Source organism: Nomascus leucogenys, chromosome 13, assembly GCF_006542625.1.
Source record: "Nomascus leucogenys isolate Asia chromosome 13, Asia_NLE_v1, whole genome shotgun sequence".
In the NCBI taxonomy this organism is placed as follows: Eukaryota; Metazoa; Chordata; class Mammalia; order Primates; family Hylobatidae; genus Nomascus; species Nomascus leucogenys.
The window spans coordinates 34,529,239-34,550,590 of record NC_044393.1 but is presented as its reverse complement, the minus strand read 5'-3'; the positions used below and the strand labels follow the sequence as shown (position 1 = coordinate 34,550,590).

The window sequence follows — 21,352 nt, the reverse complement described above, 5'->3', positions numbered from 1 at the left end:
AACAGAAAGACATACTCAGAGCCACAGGTAACATCCCCGCGGAGCACCTGAACTGCAGGGAGCTGCCTGGAAGCTCGGGGAAGGCAGGAGGAAGTGGGAGCTGAGAGCGCCTCAAGGAGCAAGACCACCAGGGAGAGGCTTTAGCAACCACAGGGACAATCCACCGTGTTTTTACATAAGGATCTGTTGCTCGCGGCAGCTCGCTCCGGGGTTACCGCGGCCTCCCTGTTCCCTCTCTCCCAGGCACACACTAACACTGGTTTACTCTGCGCACTAGAGGGAGGGCTCACTCTTCCCTAATTGCAATAGCTTGTCTCTGTTCCATTCCAGGCAGCATTGGGAGGACCTCTGCCCTCACCTCCTCCCCTCACACCCTGAAGTCAAACATGTGGAAAGCCATATGTCCATGGGGAGAGATTCTGGGGAAGCTGGAGGGCCCTGCTCTGAAAGCCACTGTCAGTCAGCCTTCCCCATTGGACTGGGCAGGGGCTGAGTGAAGCAACTCAGCTCTTTTGTCTCAGTGCCCAGCACAGTGCAGAGAGCCAGAGTCCACAGAGACAAACTCTCATAGAAGAGACTTGGGTTCTACCCTTGGCTGTGTGACCTTGGGCATGTCGCTGGCCCTCTCTGGGCCTCAGTTTCTGCATCTATAACCCTGGTTACAGGCGTCTCTCCCCCTATTACTGCTCGGCATTAGCCGAATGGGTCCCAGTGCCAGTCTGAGAGGCCTGAGTCCGCAATTTGGGGAGTGCAGCGGTGGGGAGCGGGGGGTGCTTACCTGACCAGGCGCAGGACGCGGCGAGCAGCAGGCAGAGCAGCGGCCCGAGGCGGCCGGGGGCCGGGCCGGCGGGCTCCATGGGCCGCGGCTGCGGAGCGAGGAGGGAGAGCGGCCGTGAGTGCGCGCTCGGGCGGGAGCAGGCTGGAGCGGGGAAATGACTAAGGCTCCCCCCCTTCCCCCCTCCCGGCTGGGCCTCCCCCCGACTCCGGAACGGGCGCCTGGAGCGGCTTAGGAGCGGCCGCCGCCGCCGCCGCGGTTTTTGGAGACCCCCCCCCTCCCCGCCCCCCAAGAGAAATCGAGAGACGGAGACTGGGAGAGACCCCAAGCGCGCGAGAAATAAAGCCAGAGGCGGCCAGAGAGAGGCGGCAGGAGAGAGAAACAGACCCAAGGGAGCCAGGCAGAGAGCCAGAGACACAGAGAGGCGAGAGGGGGAGAAAAAGGGGGAGAGCGAGCGAGCGAGGAGTGAGCGAGGCGGCGCGCAGATCGAGACAGACAGCGCGGGAGAGAGGACCGCGCGAGCAGGGGCGAGGGGCAGCACGGCCGAGCCCGGCCGCGCGGAGCCGCCCCCGCCGCTGCCCACCTGCCCCGCCCGGGCTCCACACGGCGCGGGCGGCTGGGCTCGCTCCCGGCCCGCAGTCCCGACCGCTGCCCCCGCCCTCCCGGCAGCCCGGCCCCCTCCCTCCTTCCTTCCCTTCCCCCTCCTCCCGTCTTCCCGCCGCCCGGGGAGGCTTCGGGGCTCCGGCCCCGCCGGCACCTTTTCTGCGAGGGAGCGCCCGCCTGCGCGCCCGCCAGCAGCGCGCCCCGGGGGAGGGAGCGAGGGCTGCGAGCTGCGCGCCCGGCCGGGGAGGGCAGCGTCGCCCCCAGCGCTGGCGCCCGGGCCCCGGCACCCCCGCGCGGGCACCCGGCTGCTGCCCGGGAAGGCGGCCGCGCGAGCCGCCGCAGCCCGCTCGGGCTCGGGACTAGACAAGCCCCCGGCTCCGACAATGTGCCAGTTCAGAAGCCCGCGCGGCTGGTCCACAGCCCCGACCCGTCCCGCTTTGCCCCTCCCCGTCCCTGCCAGGCTCGGACCTGCGCCGCCCGCGAGGGCTGGAAGGCACTAGAAGCGCCGCCGGGGCTGCCCAGAGGCCGGGTCCCCGCTCCACTTTGCGCAAACTTGTTTTTCTAAGGTCAGCGCTGCGAGCTGGCTACATCGTCCTCTTAAGGTGGACTGGGGAAGTTGCGGCCGACCTCCCCTCGCCTCCGGATTCCGGCCGCGCGGCTACTCCTCGCTTCCCACTGGCGAGAGGCTGGAGGCGGCGAAGGAGTCGGGGAGTGGAGGCGCGGGGGTGGGGGGGTGTCTGCCTTTTAATCCTCCCCAAGAGGTCGTGCCTCTGAGCCCCAAAGCTGAAGGCCCCTCTTGGGGGTGGGTGCGGGCCGGAGGGGCCCGATCCTTTCAGAGCCGGGCCGAGGTGAAGGAAAAGAAGGAAGTAAGTGAACGCAGGGGGAAGGGGAGAGGAAGAAGAGAGTGATGGTACAAAAATAGCGTGTGTGTAGGAAGGACTTCGGTGCCGCCTGGAACAGAGGCGCGGGGAGGAGAGGGAGCGAGAAGGGGGCTGTGGCGGGGAACCAGAGGGGAAGGGCCGGGGCCTTCCCAAGGAGGTGGAAGCCCCCTGGCCAGGTGTCTCGGTGGTGGAGGGCGGATTGAGGGGGTGGGGAGGCCCAGGCCGGGGCGTATGTGGGAGAGCGGGGCCCTGAAGGCCTGGGTTCCAGGAGAAGGACAAGCCCTGAGGAAGATGAGGGGAAGGGGAGCCGGGGCCAGAGGCTTGGGGTTAGAGAGGACAGAACCCCGGTTTTCCTGGAGGGAACGCCGTTCCTGTAGCAGCCAGGTCAGTGATGGGGAGTGCCAGTGTTGTGGTCACCTGGCAGAAGAAGGCTCCGCACTGTGGGAGGAACACAAGTTCAAGACCCGCTGCTAATGGGAGAGGATTTTGCTTCACACAGTGGCAGTTAAGAGGATAGGAATGACACAAGGTGAGAGAAGGCCCAGCCCTGTAAATGGACAGAAAGTTGAGGCCCAGAGAAGGAATAGGTTTGCTTAAGGCCACACAGCAAAGCTTGGGGTAGAAACAAGATTTGAATTCCCGATTCCCAGGTGAAAGACCTATGCAAAGTAACACCACTGCCTCCCCTCCTGCCCCAAGCCTCCTGGTTAAATGCCTGATCCTGCTGTTGTGCAGGGGGGAAGGGAGGGTGCCACACTTGAGAACATGGGCTGAACTCCCTGGGTTCAAATCCCCTGGCTACTGTTATGAGCTGGGTGGACTGGAAAGTACCCTACCTCTTCTGTGCCTCAGCTTCTTCATCTGAGACAAGGCCAGCGTGAGTCTCAATTGTGAGGATTTGATGAGTTAATATTTGTAAGACATGTTAAAAAGAGCCTAGCACATACCAAGTGCAACATAAGCAGTTGATAAATAAGTGAAGTGTTTGACGACAGTCCTTGAGAACCCACAGGGTTCTGGGCAGCATTTGAAGTGCAAGGGAATTTTCATTTCTTTGGGTGTGGGAGAGCACGAGGTCCCTGTCCGTGAGGAATTTATATTCTACTAGGGGAGACAGATAAGTGGACAAGTAGAAATAATTAATGAAGAACGGAAGATTGAACTTAGAGAAGGAGAGGGGTGAGCGTATTTAGATAAGGCGGCCAGTAAGACCTCCCTGAGACATGGGTTGCTGAATCACAAGTAGGGTCAGCAAGGCGAAGATTTGGGGAGAAAGGTGTTCCAGGAAGAGGGCCCAGCGCAAGGAGGGGAAGGCCTCAGGTGGCTAGGCTGGAGGAGAAAAGGCGCAGCATGCAGAACTGGGGAGGGTGGGATGGTCTCCAACACCTGGGTAAAGAGCCTGCGTTTATTCTGCAGTTGGGAGACCCCTAGAGGGTTTTCAGCATGGGAGGGCCATGTCTGATTTATGTGTCTAAAAGGCCACTCTGCAAGCATAGGGTGGACTGGAGAGAGAGGAGCGTGGAATTGGGCACCAGTGAGAAAGGAGATTGTTCTGGGGTTATCCTGGTATCTGATGTGGGAGCAGGGAAGGTCTCCAACTCTTAGGACACATCGGATCTAGACCATGAAGGTGACCAGGGAGGCTCCTGGGAAAATCTGTCACCAGACTCCATCTGGGGTGGGAGTGGAGATGGGGGTTGCTGAAGTCAGAGAAGAGGCAGCCTCCTGCCCTGACTTCCAGAAGGCTCTGCTGTTCACTGTTCCTCAAGACACATACACACTCACAAACCTGCTGGGGGATTAGGAAACTGGAGATTAGGGAAGGATAATAATTGAACCACCTGCTATTTATATATAGCACCTTTGGCAAAGGCGCTCAGCAGGGCTTCCCTCACCTCTCCCCCAGGAGGGGGCCCTGCCCCTTGTTCTCTGTCCACATAAAAATCATCCTTGGCCAACCTCAAGGCTGAGAAGCCATTGAGACCCACGGGCTGTGGGTAAACCGATGTGAGGGGCAACTTGTCTGAGGCCACACAGAGAGATTATGGCAGATAATTGACATGAATCAGCCACCGGCACAGCAGGAGGTCTGGGCTGCCCTGCATTAAAATCTAACTGCCTTCACACATGCTCATTCATGCACTCAACAATATTTATTAAGCATCTGCTAGGTGCCAGGCACTGGGAATGCAACAGTTGGAAAACAGATAAAAATCCCTGCCCTCAAGGAGCTGACATTCTAGTGGGAGGAAATGAATCGATAAGATAAGTAAATTATTTAGTTTGTCAAATGGGATAGGTGCTATGGGGTGGGGGGAATTAGCCAGGGAAGAGGCCCAGGAGTGCTGATAAGAGGGATAGATTGCAATTTTGAAAACGGATCAAGGAAGGTCTCAACAAGGAGGTGAGATGGGAAGCCAGGGGTGGTTGCATCCCTGCATTTGCTGCTTGACTCTTCCTCTTACTCCTAGAGGGCACAGTCTGTCAGCAAATCCTGCCTGCTGGGCCTTCTCATCACAACCAGAGCCAAACCACTTCTCAGCACCTCCGCTGCTTCCGCCCTCGTCTGAGCCTCTGCCGCTCTCACCTGGGTGCCCTATTGCCACCTTGTGCCTTCTGTCGATTCCTCACTCAGCAGCCCGAGGAATCCTTGCACAGAAGTCAGATCACATTCCTTCCCTGTTGTCAAGGGAAGAAGACAAATGGGCATGAGAAGGAGAGGATCAGGGGCTTGGAAGCCAAGATTTTGCCAATTTGACTTATGCAACTTGGGCAAAAAAAAATTTTGAGCCTCAGTCTTTTCATCTGTGAAATAGGGATAACAAACTCCGATACGAGGGGTCAGTAGTGACAAGGATGTGAAAGCAGCCATGATGGCATGGCAGGGCCTATCTGGAGTTTGGCCTTTGCAGAGGGGTGGATGACACCCTTGTGTGTTCTAGGCCCTTTGAGATACATTATCTAACTGAAGCCTTAGCAACTCCACGGGGTTCCCACAGGTGAGGAAACACACCGAGAGACAGAACACGACTTGACCAGGGCCACCCTGTGGGGCACGCTGGCACCTGCACAGCCCAGCTTCACCTGGTTCCAGCCCTGCCTGTGCTCTGCTCCCCACTTCCCGTAACCCTGGGCTGGCATCAGCAGGCAGGCCTGCCAGGAAGCTGGGGCTGCCAACGACCTATTTTTCTGGGCAAGAAGAGCCATTTGGAGTTAGAGGTCTCAGCTGTGGAGCCAGAACAATAAAAATAAAAACAGCGTGGACTCCTAGGCAGCCTGGACCAGGAAACCAACTGCCCCAAGAGTTGCTGCTCACCAGGCTGGAGAGCAAGTGGGGTTGGGGGGATGGGAGATGGGAGTGACCTTACCGAGCCCCTGCTATGTCCTCCGGCCCTTACAGAGTAAGGGTAATCTCCGAGGCTCACAACAGCCCCTCTCTCTGGGTGGCCAAACCAGTCAGGATTTGAACTCAGTTTTCCAAACAATAACAATTCCCATCTGTTCGGCATCTACTATGCTTTACAGACTTGTGACATTCATACCACACCTAGGGGGGTGAGCTAATCATTCCCTCATTTTACAGATGAGGCAGCTGAGACTTCAGGAGGCCTCTGCTCACATGCCACCTCCTTGAGAGGCCTTGCCAGACCACCCTGTTAGTCACCCCCACCACTGCCCAATATGCCATACCCTCTTCCCTATTTTATTTCATCTTCATAGCATGCATCACGACCTGCTAATATTGTGTGTCTCCATTGCATTTTGTCTGTCTCCCTAACTAGCTCCAGGTCAGTTTATCCTAGTGGCTTGCACTCCAGTGGTCTCTCATACTAGCCCCGTGGGGCAAGTTATTTTGATGATCTGTGCTTCCTTTGGGGTAATGATAGGACCTTACCTGAAAGGTTTCTTGTAAGGGTTAAATGAGTTAATATAGGCTAAGTGTTGGCCACTGCCATTGTTTTGTCCCGGAGCTGTAGCTCCAGGGTCTTCAACAGTAAACAGTAGGTTGTCAATAAATATGTATTAAATTTAAAAACTGGGCTGGGCATGGTGTCTTACACCTGTAATCCCAGCACTTTGGGAGGCAGAGGTGGGAGGATTGCCTGAGCCCAGGAGTTCCAGGCTGCAGTGATCTATGATTGCTCCACTGCACTCCAGCCTGGGCAACAGAGCAAGACCCTATCTCTAAAATAATAATAAGTAAAAATAATAAATAAATGAAGCACTCTGCCCATGATCCAATCTCAGGGTAAGGAATTGGCACAGCCTGGATTTGAAGGTGGGTCTCTAGGAGCCTGTGCTTCAATCCATCCGGCTTCATAATCACCTCTCCGCAGGCCTCCATCCAACCACAGCTGCACAGGAATCAGAGCTTTGGTTCTACAACGTGAGCTGATACCAACAGCCCCTGGAGGGATTGTTAAAACACTGATTCCAGGGCCCTAGCCATGGAGTGTCTGATTCAGTAGGCCTTAGGTAAGGTCTGAAAATCTGTATTTCTAACAAGGTCCCAGGTGATACTGACGCTACTGATTCAGGGATCACACTTTGAGAACCGCTGAATAGACTGCCATTCAAGCCAAGGTGAGACTCCTTTGTAAGCCCGGCCCCAACTTCCGTGTTGATTAGTCTGTCCATCCCTCTGGTTTCTGTCCTCCCCTTAGGGTGAAGGCAGAGGGCAGGACAGCGCTTGCTGTAGAGACTGTAGCCAGTGCTCTGAAGCCTAGGGGCTGTGACAGATCACCAAGCCAGGACCCGGGGGAGCTTTGCTGTAATTAGTGCTTTCCTGGGGAAGTCAGCGATTGAGCAACTCGGCAGGCAAGCAGGCAGCTCATAGGAGCCCATCTGGGGTGGGACCACACTGTTGGGCCCTAAACACTGTTCTCAGGCTCTGGGGATCTGGCTCCACCCAGAGCCATGCCCAGCTGTGCTGAGCTGAGCCAAACCCTCCCCAACACTTCTGGGTGGGCATCCCTCTACTGGTGGTGTTGCAGGGGCAGAGAGCTGATTACCTCAGCCATCATGGAGAGACCTGGGTTTGAGTGCTGGCTCTGCCTAATAGTACTAATCACAGCTAAACATAGGAGTATGTGTTAAGCCCCAGGCCTGAAGGGTTTCAGCACATCATCTCATGATGCCTCCCTGTGATTATCTTACGTGGACACATTCTTATCCCCATTTCACAGATGAGAAAACTGAGGCACAGAGAACTTAAGGAGCTTGTCCAAAAGCCCACACCTTGAGAGCTCCAGAGCCAGGCTTTGAATCCAGGAGCTCTCATTCCCTATCCCCTGCTCCCGACCTCTGCACATTCTGACTTCTACTTGCTTAGGATGAGCTTGGGATGCCCCACAGTGCCCTCTCTGGGTCTCCATCACTACTGAGGTGTTGGCTTGATGATTTCCAGGTCCTTCTCTGGTGCCCAGCACCAGGCCTGCTGAAAGGTCTTAGACACACAAGGATCTGGTGGATGAAATAAGGAATGAACAGATAACCCTAACTCCAGTTCTGATGGGACAATATAGCTCAGTGGCTAAGAGATATGCATGCAACTCCAGGCTCTGCCCCTCACTATGTGTGTGATCTCGAGTGGGTCTCAGCCTCAGTTTTCTCATCTGAAAATAGGTGAGGGCAGGATTAATGCATAAAGAGGAGAAGGAGAGACAGAGAAAATATGCACCAACGCATGGCAGCTGAGAATGATGTTTGTTGCCTGCTCCATCTCATTCTGTTCACGCAGTTTTTCAGGCAAAATACCTTGGTGCCCTCCTTGACTTGCCTCTTTCTCTTCCTTCCCTGCCAGCCAATCCTCTTGGCTCTACCTTCAAAATAAACCCAGAATCCAACCACTCCTTCCCACCTGCATCACACTCTGGTCCCAGCACCTTCATTTCTCACCTGGATTAGTGCGGTCACTTCCTCACTGGCTCCCTACTTCCTGGACTCCCCACCTTGTTGCTTCTTCAATAAAAGCCTTCCAATGGCCTTCCATTCCTTCTCTTGGAGTAAAACCTGAAGTTCTCAATGCAGCTCAAAAGGCCCCCTGTGATCCCCTGCTTCACTGACCTGGTCTCCCCACACTCTCCCCCTTGCTCACTCCACTCCAGTTAATTCACCATCTCAGTATTCCTTGAACATGCCCAGCAGGTGCCTACCTCAGGGCCTTTGCACGGGCTGTTCCCTGTGCCAAGAACCCTCTTCCCCAGCTAGCTGCCTAGTTTGCCCCTGACTCTTCCTTAGGGTCTCTGCTCAAATGTCACCTCTGCAGAGAAGCATGTCCTGACCACTCAGCTAAAACTGTCCCATCACTTCCTATTCCCTACTCCACTTTATTTTTTAATAGCATTTCCATTTCTTGACAGCATATCAATGTTATACATTTGATTGGTTGCGAGGCTCTCTCCCACTGATCTTTGAGCTCCATGCAAGCTCTTTGCCTTTGTTCCCTAGCACCTGGAGCTGAGCCCACACACAGTAGGGCCTCAGGCTAAAACTACTGATAGAGTGAAAGAAGGAGCAGGAAGCAGGAAACAGGAAGCAGGATGCAGCTCTGTCCATGAGGGCACTGGCGGCAGGATCCAGGGGCTCAGGCTCCGCCACCCCGAGGGCCTGGCTTGGCCTGGGTTTCCTGAAGGAACAGGTGTCCTCGTTGAACTCCCGGCTGCTTTCCTGGGCAGGGAAGCCAAGACTGTAGTTGGCCTCATTCCTGTACCCAAGAGAGGAAGTGTCCGTCCCTGGGCAGGAACTGGTTTGGCTCTCAGGGAAAGCCTAAACGACACATAACACTTTCTCTGCTGCTGCAGCTTCTCATTGGGACCATGCCCTCTGGGTAGCAGTTGGCCATACCAGCCTTCATGCTGCCACTGCTGCTGGAGCAAGGAGGGAAGTGGATTGGAAAGTCTCCCAGAGCCCTTTGGACTGTACCTGATGGGAGCCTCATAGCCGTGCCATACCTATTGTACAGATGAGTAAACAGAGGCTCTACCTGACCAACATATTGGCTTAGTGGCACAGAAAGGCCATAAGCCCAGATCTTTTGATAGCAAATCCCTTAGTCCCCTTCCTTACTCCCAACTCACCCTGCTGCCCCAATGCCCACAACCCTGGGCTGGTTCATACTTGAAATTCCGCCATTATAGTTTTCTTTCTCACTGTGTCTCATTCCCTCTTCAGCAAAAAAGGTGGTAACTATCCCCATGAATCTCTGGGAATAGATGAGGAGACTGAGGCGCAGAGAGGGAAATGGGTGGCCGGAGCTCTCACGGCCTGTAGGCATGACAGGCCAAGTTAGAAAATATTAGTCTGTTTGTCCTCTTTATGTTTCTTCTCTTCAGTTTCAAGCAAATAGTTGGGCTTAGTAAACAGGTGCTGCAGGGATTTAGGCAGAAAAATGAAGGCCCCTTGGTCTTTAGTAAAGTCTAAAACCAGAGAGATTCCCAGGAAAGACTGGGAGAGGTTGGGGGCAAGCACATTGGAGAAGCTGGAGGGGGTCAGGCTGACAGGGGGTGCTGCCCCCAACCCAGCAGGATTGGGGAGGGGACAAGGCCTCCAGGGCAGGCCTCATGGTGGCTCCAGGTAGCCATACCTGTGTCTCAAGGCCTCTGCCCTCACAGAAGACCCCACAGCCCCACAGGGTGACTGAGATGGGGGTCCCTTAGGCTGGGACAATGGGCACGGCCTCCATCAGCCAACAGATATTTATTGAGCACCTACTATGGCCAGGGGCTCAGCTGGATGCTGGAAATGAGGTAGTCACAGTTCCTGCACTCAAGGCATTCACATTTTGGTGGGAGAGATGGAAAGATAAACACGTGAGTTAAGGGGAGGGGATGCTATTCTATGCAGTGGAGGTCTCACTCAGGGAGTGGAGTTTCCTAAGGAAAGTGTGAAGGACAGCCATAGAAACACCAGGTGAAAGGAACGGCCAGTGCAAAGACCCCGGGAAGACCCTGGGATGACAAGTTCAAGGGCAGCTGGGCAGCCAGGCAATGGGAAACTAGTCAGGAGTGAGGCGGGAGATGAGGTTAGAGAGGAAGCAGGGCCCAGTCAGTTGGGCCGTGCAGGCCAAGGTGAGGCCTTCAGGTTTTACTCAGAACCAGATGGGAGCCACTGCGGGATTAGGAGCCGAGGAGCTGCAGGCAAGCAGTGTGGACAGATTCCTGGAAGCCACCTCAAATGTCCAGAGACTCTCTGGATCTGAGCAGGCTCTGGAGAGGAGAGAGCCCCAAGAATGACCAAGGTTGGGCTTGCTTCACGTCACCCTCATGGGATACATTCACAGACCAGATGAATTTAAGTAATTTGGGGCTTATCAAACTTTATTCTTGTTAAATGCAGATTCTGACTTAGTAGGTTTGTAGTGGGGCCAAGATTCTGCATTTCTGGTAAACTTCCAGATGAGGTTGAAGCTGCTGGTCCCTGGACTGCACTCTGAGCAGTGAAGATTTAAAGGAAAGAAATGGCCACATCTGGCCCAACTGTGCCTGTGGTTTGAGAATCATACCTGCTGCCTGGCTTCAAGGCCATCATTCAGGGCTCTTGACAAATTGTGCAGCCCCTCCACTCAGCCTGTTGCTCCCAAAAACCGAATGGGTCTTTCTCCAGTTCCATGCTTCCTGTATGACATAGGAGTGGTCAGGGTGGGCAGTGTCTCTGGAGCCAGCTTACTTGGGTCCAGATTCCAGCTGTGGCAGCTACAGGTGGCAAGACTGTGGGGAAATGATTTTGTCTTGTCATTTAGTTTCTCATCTGCAAAATGGAAAAATCATGATAGCTTCTTTACGGAGCTATTTGAAGATTCAAAGGAATAATATATATCAAAAGTCTGGCACACAGGAGGGACTTAATAAACGTTATATCACTTTCCCTTAAGTTTCACCTGTCCTTTAAAGTAGTGATCTATGTACCTTTATCTCATTATTTCAAATTTTTCTATTTTTGTGTATGTTCTATGAAGTACATAACAAAGAAATATATAAAAATTTGTAAAAAGTATCAGATGTACATACATTGAGGAATACATGTTTAAAATGTTTTTACTAATAGTGAATATGATACAAAAAATTTTAAAGACCACTGTTTTGAAGCCCAGTGGAATTGATAGAAATAGAGACTCTCAGAGCTGGAATAGATTTTAAAGGCCTTCAATTCCCCTGGCACCCACTCTCCCATCTGATGCCCAAAACCCTTGGTTGCACTCGAGTGCCTCCACTACCTTTCCAGGCGATCCATTTTGTACAGCTCTGGGAACGGTTTCCTGAACCCAGTGCCTATCTGTATTCTAGCTGGCTCTGAGTTCCCAGGGACTGACTGAACTGCTCCTCCCCTTACTCTGCTGTGTCAGAGCCCTGGGATCTCCCAGGGGCCCAGTGCCAGGTTGTGTGCAGAGTGGGCCCTAAATAATGTCCCATGAATGAGAGGGAGTGGGAGATGGGGATGAGAAGGGTGATTCTGACAACTCTCATTTGGAGGCGTGTTAACAACTCACTGCTGTTGTCCCCCCGGGAGTGTGTTGTTCTGTGTAACTCTGGATCTGTATCTATTTGTTCGGATTTATTTGCATGTGTTTGTACATATGTGTGTGTATGCATGCATCGTATGTTTTGCTGTGTGGCTGTATATGAGTGTGTGTGTATGTTTATGTTGCACTGCAAATATCCACGTGTGCTGTGCATGTCTTTCCCTGTGTTTCTGCATGCTTGTGTGTCCAGGTGTATGTCACTATGGGGTTGTGTGTCTGTCTCTGGTTTGTTTGCATGTGTGTGAGTGCTGCACACGTGTGGGTGTGTGCTGTTTGCACTGTCTGTGAGTGTGTGCACATCTCTCTTTCTTTGTGTGTCTGTGTGCCTGGGGCCCTCCTTTGTGTGTCTCTGTGTGTGTGTGTCTGAATTTGCAGGAGTGTGTTTCCCTTCTCTGCTCAGTCCCTTCAGGGAGCTGGGGTGACTCGCTGCAGCCTGGTCAACTTAAGGTCGTCTGACTGGCAGGCAGCATGGGTTCCACACCCTCCTCTCCTGCTCTGCTGTGCTAATCACTGGGTTACATGCAGATGGCAAATGTGTGGCTGCCAGGCTTGGAGGAGGGACTGTGGAGGGGGGTGTGCAGATGAGCAGGCACCAAAGAGCGAAAAGACAATTTAAAGGCAGAAAGGGGGAAAACAAGCCTGCTTGGCTTTGGAGTTATGGGTGTGGGGTTCTTTCCAGAGGCGTGAATTTTATTAGGAGGATGTGATGACTACGATGTCTTCCTTCCCCTAATCAAGTAAGAGTCTTAGAATCACAGGATTCTAAAATCTCGGAATTTTCGAACTATAGAATTCTAGAATCTCAGCTGAATGCAACTCTAGACTCGTAGAACCTCTTCAAGGACCCTAATCCTCCTGGGAGTTTAGCATCTTCACATGCACATGCAGTTCTTCTTGTCCCCCTTCTCTTTGTATAGAATCATGGCCAGGAAATGACCTTGAAAGTTCATCCAGTCCACCCCACCCTGGCTCCGGGCAGGGCGGTGGAGACAGAGGTCCAGCCAGTGAGGACATTCTTGGAAGTGTTGCACTGGAATCCTCCCTGGCAATCTTGCTGGACAAGGACGTGTTGCCTGAAGGGTCTGGAGTCTCATATTACTCTCCTCATTGCCACCTTCCGCAGGGACTGAGTTCCTGGCAAAGGCAAAGACACCTATGTTCCCAGGATGTTCTCAGCAGTTCAGGAGCTGGCACAGGCTGCAGGCGTGGGGAGAGTAAAGGGACGGGGCTCGGTTCCTCTGAGATCCTCCCTAGGTAGAGGCTCAGTAACCCAGCCTGGGGTGGGGGTGGGTGGCTAACCAGACAGCCACACGCATGCCCCAGGATATTCAGTGGGGTGTCTTCTTCCTCTTATTGCTTCCTTTTACTGCTTAAAAGAGTAGACTATGTCTGGTCGGGCATGGTGGCTCATGCCTGTAATCCCAGCACTTTGGGAGGCCCAAGCGGGCTGATCACCTGAGGTCAGGAGTTCAAGACCAGCCTGGCCAACATGGTGAAACCCTGTCTCTACTAAAAATACAAAAATTAGCCAGGCTTGGTGGCAGGTGCCTGTAATCCTATAATCCCAGCTAATCGGGAGGCTGAGGCAGGAGAATCGCTTGAACCCGGGAGGCAGAGGTTGCAGTGAGCTGAGATCACGCCATTGCACTCCAGCCTGGGGGGACAAGAGTGAGACTTCATCTCAAAAGAAAAAAAAAAAAGACTATGTCCTATCTCAGAAATCCTGGGAACCATGGACTGTCCCCGAGGGAGGGCATTGCACTGTACTTTGAAACCCTCCAGGACTCACTTACACTCTTTAATGTGGCAGCTTTTCAGGCTCTGGCTACTAGCCATCCCCCCCCCTCCCTCCCTTGCTCCCTCCCTTACTCCCTCCCTTTCACACATGTCCAGCCACAGTGAACTCCCTATTCACCTTGAATCTACTTGACTTCATGCCTCTGAATGTTTGCACAGGCTCTCTTTCCTCTTTATCTCTTCTTTTTGGTGCAAACCTTGTTCATCCTTGGCATACAAGCTCTCACTCAATTGTAGGCACTATGAGAGAGTTTGGTTTATTTAATACTTTATTTCCCCAAATCTACAACATTTGGCACACATTAGGTATTGAACCAATGTTTGTTAAATGACTAACTGACTGAATGTATGGTTCAAAGTCAGCTCATTTCCACTCTAAAGCCTCAATTCTCCAACCCCTTCTAGATATTTCCCTGAGGCCCACACCACGCCTGAGATTACCTGTGGTTGTGAGCCCTTGCTTACTTCTTCACCAGACAGGGAACCTCTTGAAGCTGGAGCCATGTCTGATTAATCTTTTTACCTGTAGCATCCAGTTCAGGGCCTGGTACCCAGCAGGTGCCCAGCAAATGTGGGGCCCTTGCCAGCAGCCTGGCTTAGTGACTTGAAATCCCCTATCGGTCCCAACTGCACGCGCCGGTCCAAGCTGTTGGCAACATCTGCCTCAGAGTCTCATTTGCAATTATACATTCTCAGGCTCTTGCCACTTAATATTTAATAACCAGGCGGCTGGCCTTCTCTGGCAGCCAGTTAAGTCCCTGATTGCCTCTTGTCTGAACTTGGCCCCAAGTGAGGCAGGGACTGCTTTGGAGTTAAGTGTAAAGTCTGTTCCCTGAGTTGGGGGCTAGCATAAGGCCAGACCCTTGGAGATGGAGGAAGGAACGGCTGCTGGCTCAAGGCTTCTGGGTGACCTTACCAGGCAAGAGGCAGGTTGGGCATTTGCTCCAACTGGCTCCACCTCTCCTCCCCTTCCATGTAGGTCGACGCCTGCTCCTGGCCTCATAACAGGGGAGGAGGAAGGGAGGAAAATTATTAATGAGAGGGTCCCTGGCTCACATCTGATTGGTCCACGAGAAAGAAAGGGGGATTCTGCCTGGGCTGTGTCCCAGCAGGAAAGGTGGTTCTATCTTGTGTGGTTTGGCCACCAGGAGCCTGGGCTGTCCCTGTGAGGGCCTATGGCGCCACAGAGTGGGGCTCTGGCAGTCATGCAAGCCTCTCCTGGCACAAGGCTGGGGAATCCTTCCAAGTTGGCTGTGGAAGGAGATGAGGCAATGGTGATGACCTGACCCTAGGGGTAACCCAGGCTGCTGCCCAGCTCTGTGAAACCCTGCAGGCCCAGGGAGGCGTGGGTCAGTTCTAAAAGCTGACCTCTGCAGAACTGCTGGGGTGAGAGGGCGCAGAGAGGCCAAGTGACATCCAAAGGTCATGGGAGGCTCCAGGAAGGGGAACAGCAAGCACAAAGGCTCTGAGGCTGGACTCTGCTATCAAAGCCCGATGTCCAGAGAAGGACTCACACCTGGGAATCTCAGACTTTGGATCCCAGAGGACATTTTACAGGGTCAAGAGACTTGCTTTCCGGGTCCCACTCTGCCCCTAACAAGCCCAGTGACCTTGGACAAGTCACCCTGGTGTTTCTACTGTCACTGCACATGTTGGGCAACATGACTGCCTGACTCCTTCCCGCGTGGAGTCCTCTGTTGTCCCCTCAGAGGTCATTTGGTGCAATCCAGGAATCTGAGACCAGAAATGCCGCTCTGTTGATCGACAGGGCTGGTCCCTTTAGAAGGTTGTGCTTAGTATAGAACACTATGCTTTCCCAATGGGCAGTGTTTACCAGCACTTACTGTGTGCAAGGGGCCATGCTCAATAAACCCTCTGCTAACACACATAGTCTCAATCACCTGTGCCATCCTTGTCCCTTACCTTTCCCTCTCCTGCTCATCATCCTGAGATCCTGTGACAGTATCTTTAAAACCCAGCCCAGCCCTGGTCCACCGTCTCATCCCACGTTCCCCTGCACTACCCTCATAGACCACAGCTGCTGTCATGCCCATGGCTGTACCAGCCTCTTTTCAGCTTTCCTGCACCACCCTGGCCCCTGCAATCCATCCTCTACCAGCAGCCAGGAGGCCTTTGATCTGCCATCAAAATCAGATCACATCCCTCCCCTGCTCTGAACCTCCAGGGACTGCCATGGTGCTTCCAGTCAAACTGAATCCTACAGCCATGCTGCTCTACGTGGCCAGTCCCCACTCTTCTCCATCCTGAGGTTGCCCGTCTTTGCTGCCCACTCTGCTTCAGCCACACTGGCCTCCTCAGTGTGTCCCTTGAGGCCAGCCTGGGGCCCTTCAAGGCTGTTGATGTCACCTGCGCCTTAGTTCAGATGCCTGCCCCGAGAGTATCCTTCCTTCGTTCTCTAAAAGACCCCTCCTCCTTACACCCGGCCCCTTGTTATCCCATTTCCAAGTTTTATAGCACTTATCACTTTCTCATATTTCTCTTATTCATTTATGTGCGCCCTCCCCCACCTGGAATGCAAACTTTGTCAGAACAAGACTTAGTCCCTGTTGTTCCCTGCTGGTTCCCAGTGCCTAGAAGGCACCAGCACGTGGCAGGGACTCCATGGGATTTGTCAGAGGAGGGATGACATGGCCTCGAGGGATGAGTGTAATAGTAGTATCCCATTTAATAGAAAGCCCAGCAATGCTAGGTGCCTGTGCAACTTACCAAACTTGTCAAGGGTGGAGTCGGGATTCAAACCCCCATCCAGGGAGTTCCAGCATCTATGCTTTTGTTCAGGAGGCTGCATGCTGTGGTCATGGTCAGAGCCCCTGAGCCCCAGGGACTCAGAGGTCAATTAGGGGTGGGGGAGGGGGAGGCACTGGCACTGGTGGTGCCTGGGATGTGCTTCTTGATTTTGCCCCCAGCTGGGGCCCTACCTTAAGGTTAGGGTTCTGGAACGAGGGGCAGCCTCACCCATACCCCTCTGCCCAAAGGCCACCCCTGTAGCTCCTGTTGAGGCTGCTGAGCCCCCTGGAAGTCCCTGGCTTAGCTGTGGGTCAGTGAGCTCATCCCCTGCCCAACCTACGGGTTTCCAACACTCCCTCCCTCTGCCGCAGTCGTTGCTACACAAGTTAATGGAATAACAAGACACTTTACCTATTATCTGATGCAAATACCTTTCCTCGCCAGCACCAGCTCTGCAGCTCAGATCTTCCTGTAACCCAGCAAACAGGCCTCCCGCTCCAGGCTCCAGCTGAAGAGGCCGGAGCACCAGCCAGGCACATACAATCCCCTAGCTCGAGGCCTGGAAAGAGGGGTCAGAGGTGTTCTGCTGACGGGGTTGTGGCACCAATCTTAGTACGTTTCACCCGCGACCATACAGTGAGGCCCACTGTGCACAGGCAGCTTGCATATTTCACCTTCACATGATTACATACAATTCTGATCCTCACTAGGCAGATGTGAGGATGAAAGGCACAGGCAAAGCTGTGTAGCGCTCAAGTGGTGGATCCAGGTGGGTTTCATACCCGCATCCCCAAACTTGACCCCTCTCCTATCCCCTTCCTAAGGGCTTTGTCTTAGTGGCCCCATTTAGACCCAATTTCTCTAATAGCTCCATAGTAGGAGTTCTACTTATAGACAAAGAAGACGAAGGGGGTGGCACCTTGCTCAGCCACACTGGGGTAAGTGGGACTCTATGCCCAGGAAGGTGGATGTGTGTGGGGGGGTGCAGTTGGGTCAGGAGAGTTCCCAAAGCTTGCCCCTTGGGAAGCTCTGTCCTGGGACCCCCACCACCACCAAAACACACCTGGCCTAGTTCATATTCAGTGCTGCAGGCATGTACAGGGCATGTACGCGGGCATGTACAGGGCACCTAGCAGGTGCTGGGATCACCCAGATGGAAGGTGGACCTCCAAACAACTACATGAATCTCACAGGATGGCGGGACAGACTTAGGCTCCCTGTGCCTCAGTTTTCTCATCTCTAAAATGGGGAAGATAATACTATTACTTCTTCTATAGAGTTGTGCTGAGGATGAAATGAGAATGAAGCACTTAAAAGAGGATCTAGCACCTACTCAATGGCCGATCAACAGCCATTTTTATTGTCACCTCCAGATCCCACATAGGCAGCTCTTCTCAAGGTCTATTGTCCTGACAAATAAAGCTCTAGTTCTGTCTAGGTCAGAATCATCCCTAAGCCAGCGGTTCTTAAACTCCAGTGTGCTTCAGAATCCAGTAGCATCATGTGAAAAACGTAGCCACAGCAGGTCTGAATGGGCTTTCTAGGAAGCTCCCTGCATCCCATTCTGACACAGGTGGTTTGCAGCAGGACTCAGACCCTCTGCTCTGGGAGGCATCAATGAGACTTTGTTGTGGGAACATGACTCCTGGTGACCAGCCCCTCCTCATCTCCATCAAGGGAGGTTTAGGATGTAGCATAGTGGTCAAGGCCTTGCCAGGAGACCTGGGTTCAAATCCCGGCTTCCCTCTTCTGGGCAAACGGCCTCCCTCATTTCCTTTTCTGAGACATGGAGGTTCCACAGTTCCCATCTCCCTGTCTGAGGGTTGGATGAATGCCTATCCAGAGTGGGCCTGAGGCATGTTGCACACCCAGCAAGCAGGGGTGGCTGCCACCTTCGCCCTGCAGCAGTTTGTCTTCTGAGGCTTTTGTCCCTGAGTGTTTTATTTTCTGTTGATAGATTCCAGCTCATGTTCATGGGCCTGCACCTGCATACAAATGCCAAAAGAACTGGCCCGCCCCCGGGATCTGTCCTCACCCGCTCCTCACCAAGCACCCGGCTGCAAGTTCCCAGCAGGGCTCGGAAGTCCCGGGGCCTCCTGTGAAGCTCGGACCACCATGCTGGTCCAGCCTCCTTGGTTGTGGTCGTGGCCGGAAGCAGCCAGGCTGCTGGCCCCTTTACGAGCAGGAGTCTCTGTGAGAGAGTGGCTGCTGGGAGGCCTTCAGGGAACTTGGGCGCCGCTGGGACAATTGGTCGCTGTTTGGGGGAGTGAGGTTGGCAGGCCCTTGGCCCTCGGCATTGAGCCTCTGCCAGGCCCCTGCCAAGCCTGGGGCTGGTTTCCCACTGCCTGCTTGTTTCAGGGCCATTTGGGGAGGGGGCCCAGGGGAATTCATTGCCCCTCTCTTCAGCGTCTTTGCTGTGGTCCAGGAAGCCCGGGCAGTGTCCGCTCTCAGACAGCAGGTCAGCACAGCCTCAGACATGTTCTGACGATGCCCGCTGTCTACCAGGCTAGGGGTGGGATGCTTAGAACCAGCCTCCCAGATGCCTTAGAGACCCCTCCAATGGGCTGCCAGGGGCCTCACAGGCCATGGCAATGCAGAAGGCCTGGCTAGCTTGAGCCCATGCATGCTTGTTAACTCTGGGTGGCCCTAGTCAAGAGCCTTGGCTGGGGAAACAACTGAACAAAACAAAGCCTCTACCCTCCTGCAACTTACATTCTCACGTGGGGAGGTGGGGGTCAAAGCTGTGACAGTGCGGGGGAGAAAAATAAAGTGGGGATGGATACAGGGGGATGGATACAGGGGGATGGACATGGGGATAGATACACGGGGGTGGATACAGGAGGGTGGATACAGGGGGGTGGATAAAGGGGGGTGGATACAGGGTGGTGATGTGGGGGTGATTTCTGCCAAGAGGTCAGGGAAGGTCTCTCTGAGAAGGTGACATATGAGTGGAGACATGTAGCTATGTGGAGGAAGAGTGTTCAGGCAGAAGGAACAGCATGTGCAAAGCTGCTGAGCAGGGACAGGGCCTGGCATGTTTGAGAAAGGCTGGGAGGTCTCCGGTGTGACTGGAGCAAAGGGAAGGAGAGGGAGAGGGGAGGCAAGGAGGTCTAGGCAGAGAAACTCCTCCCCACCACCATTGTCCTGTCTTACAGACAGGAAACTGAGCCCAGAGAGGTTAAGCAACTTGCCTGAGGCCATGCACCTGGTCAGTGGAGGTACCTGGCTGGATGCCTACTGTGATGTCAGAGCCACTTAGCATCATGTGACTAACATGCTCTGTTGTAAAGCACAAGTGGCACCTTGTCATCAGTGACCTGGGGTCACTGAGTGCTAGTGGTTTCCCTTTTAACTGTAAGCCCATTTGGCAGGATTGTGTGCTGGGCACCCAGGAGCCGGGCCATCTTTAAGTACCTTCCTGAGATCTGGAGTCTGACAGGCCTGGGTTCGAATCCCTCTTCTATACTCACTAATCACTGGGGTTTTCTAGGCCTCGGTTCGCTTCTCTGTAAAATGGGGCTAATGCTGCCTACCTCAGTGGCCTGGCAGGAAGTGAATCAGCCCGAGATGTGGTGGATACTTAGAAAACATTTACCACCTTCAGCCCCCCTCACCCAGGCCTCTAAAGCTGTGGTCCTCAAACCTCACAGTGTCCTTCCCTGGGAAGAAACAGCCCTCCCTAGAAGTGCTGGGTCTGCATGCCTGGGGGCTTGAAATGGGATTCTGATGCGAGGTGCTGCAGGACCACCACTGCGGTAAGGTTTCTGCAAACCTTGTGCAAATGGGAGACGTTGGCATCCCCCCCGTCCCCTCCCAGGGCCCTCTCTGCTTTTCCTTTGTGGCATCCGTCACACTTGTAATTACTTGTTTAGCATCTGTCTGCTTCTCTGGGCTGCGTGTGTTGGCCTTGTTCATGGCTGGGTCCCCAGCACTGAGCAGCCTGCCTGGGGCGTAATAAGTGTGTGTTGGGAAAACAAACAAACAGACGCCTGGCTGGCTGAATAAATGCACGGATGCTCTTCAGAGCAGCTGGACTCAGTGTCCCCCCCCCCACCCCAACCCCAAGGCCTGGGTTCTGACACAGGCTCTGTGGCCACACACTTTTTGTGTGATCTTGGGCAAGTCATCGTGTTCTCTGAGAAATTACATTGATTACTGGGGAGGAGTCGTGTGCAGAGGATCCCTGAGAGCTCTGGAAGAACTTGTTGGAAGTGGGTTTTTGGAAGAAGAAACTGCATGAGCAAAGGTAAGGAGGGAGGAAAGTGCACAGCTTGTTCAGGGGATGGCCAGATGGCCAGGGGATCCGATGCTCTTCATACACCATGGTGTGCGTGTCTGTGTATGGGGGAGTGTGGGATGTGTGTTTATGTTGCTGTGTGTGTGTGAGTTTGAGAGTGTATATGTGTGTGGTGTGTTACTGTGTGTTATGAAGAGTGAGAAGCTGAGGCACAAGGAGGGTAAGGGTCTTACTTGATGTCCCTGGGGTGGGTGGCACGTGGTAGCCACCCTCTCTCTCATGCATGCCCTTATCCTCTGCTCCCCTGGCCTCAGGATGGACCAGGCACTGACCCAGGCACTGGGGTTCCAGCAGCTACAATGGCAAACAGAATCCCTGCCTTCACAGGGACTGCTGTCGCAAATAGAGGGGTGACATTGTGGAGCAAGGGCACAGTTGGCTCTGGGGGCCTTGCAGGTCAGGCTGTTGAGCTTAGACTTAGGCCTGGAGGCACGGGGAACCATGGGAGGGATCTTGGAGGGGAGGTGCCCTGGGAGACATTGAGGGAGGAAAATGCACCATGAGATAAGTTCTGCAGCTGCAGAGCATTGGGCGCTGCTGATGGAGTAATCAGGAGACATTGTGCTCACTTCTTCCCTTCCTAGAAGAGGAATCGCAGCACAACCAGGGTGAGGCGAGTGTATGGGCAACTTAGCTCAGTAGCTAGTGTGTGTGTGTGTGTGTGTGTGCAGTGTGTATGTGTGTGTTGTAGAGTGACTCAGAGTGGACTCTGCACCTCTGCGAGAGGGAAT

At 53.8% G+C, this 21,352-nt stretch overlaps 1 protein-coding gene and 1 gene segment (V, D, J or C); one reads left to right on the top strand and one right to left on the bottom strand.

The window, feature by feature from the left end:
- SIRPA (signal regulatory protein alpha) overlaps positions 1-2,356 on the bottom strand; it is a 45,424-nt gene extending 43,068 nt beyond the window's left edge. Inside the window, exons 1-2 of one of the 6 annotated variants that reach the window (XM_030826583.1) lie at positions 1,847-2,356; positions 779-866 (exon numbers count right to left, since the gene is read on the bottom strand). In XM_030826583.1, coding sequence (XP_030682443.1) covers positions 779-857 — 79 coding nt within the window. In that variant the 5' untranslated portion in view covers positions 858-866; positions 1,847-2,356. The other 5 variants (XM_030826587.1, XM_030826586.1, XM_030826588.1 and 2 more) reach the window with 5 other exon arrangements.
- Positions 2,169-21,352, top strand: part of LOC115838008 — a 127,370-nt gene continuing 108,186 nt past the window's right edge. Inside the window, 2 exon segments of the C gene segment in view lie at positions 18,749-18,782; positions 19,975-20,570. Of these exon segments, the coding sequence occupies positions 20,561-20,570 (10 nt within the window).